Here is a 1,070-nt window from a genome sequence, read left to right as displayed (position 1 = left end):
ATCAGGTGATCCAAGTGCCATAGAGCAAGAACGCAGCAGCAGTACCGCATTTTGACCAGGAGATGTTCTCCGAAGTTTTAGTAAATCATACAACTTGCCTTAATTTCCGTGATCTCCGGAATACACTGAATCGCCCTTGTTATAAATGTAAGTTGTTATTATTGTTTGTTTAATTTGTATTATTGACATAAGTCGTGTTACGCCATCTAAACGAGTTCACCCACATTAAAGCGTTTTATGATATGGTGAATTGGCCTACATTTATGTCAATAGGTAGCGACGGTCAGTTATCATTGTTACAACTGTATATTGAATTAACCCATATTAAGGCCTTTTGCTATCGGGACTTAGACTACATGTATTTCGGTTACTGGGCAGCGTCCCTGAACGCAACTCATTTAAATCCTATAATTAAGACTCGTGGACTAATAAATGGAAACTCGCCTCTGAGAGAAATATTGAGGTGGCTCTTAAAAGAGCCGTTGGTGGATTTAACTTTAGATCAGGGTGGTCATCTTAGGCGCGCTCTCCACGGATACGGCGAGCCAGCTGGATGTCTTTGGGCATGATGGTGACCCTCTTGGCGTGGATGGCGCACAGGTTGGTGTCCTCGAACAGACCAACCAGGTAGGCCTCGCTGGCCTCCTGCAGGGCCATCACAGCAGAGCTCTGGAAGCGCAGGTCGGTCTTGAAATCCTGGGCGATTTCTCTCACCAGGCGCTGGAAGGGCAGCTTGCGGATTAGCAGCTCGGTGGACTTCTGGTAACGACGGATCTCCCTCAGAGCCACGGTGCCGGGCCTGTAGCGGTGAGGCTTATTCACGCCGCCGGTCGCCGGGGCACTTTTACGGGCAGCCTTGGTGTCGAGCTGAATGAATGAATGGTCTTTATTGTCATTAATACAGTACAGGTACCATACAACGAAATTCAGGAGGGGGGGCTCCCCTGGTGCTAGGAAAAAGTACATACGTCTGTACTCCCCAGAGGACACTGAGAAACTCTACCCTCACCAATCACAGCTCCTACACAACACCAGTCAGGTAAGAATTAAGTTCCTTTTTTCCATGTCCT

At 47.8% G+C, this 1,070-nt stretch overlaps 1 protein-coding gene across 1 annotated transcript; it reads right to left on the bottom strand.

The window, feature by feature from the left end:
- Positions 1–516: 516 nt before the first annotated feature.
- Positions 517–867, bottom strand: LOC308175121 (histone H3.2-like; the record flags this gene model as incomplete). The annotated part of the gene is made up of 1 exon (XM_080550841.1): positions 517–867. A coding segment is annotated over one exon (351 nt), but the record flags the coding sequence as incomplete, so codon positions are not given.
- Between the last annotated feature and the right edge of the window lie 203 nt (positions 868–1,070).

This window comes from Nansenia antarctica, assembly GCF_963989245.1.
Source record: "Nansenia antarctica genome assembly, contig: SCAFFOLD_46, whole genome shotgun sequence".
Lineage (NCBI taxonomy): Eukaryota > Metazoa > Chordata > Actinopteri > Argentiniformes > Microstomatidae > Nansenia > Nansenia antarctica.
Note: the sequence above shows the minus strand (reverse complement) of the source record. Positions and strands in the feature narration are given on the sequence as shown.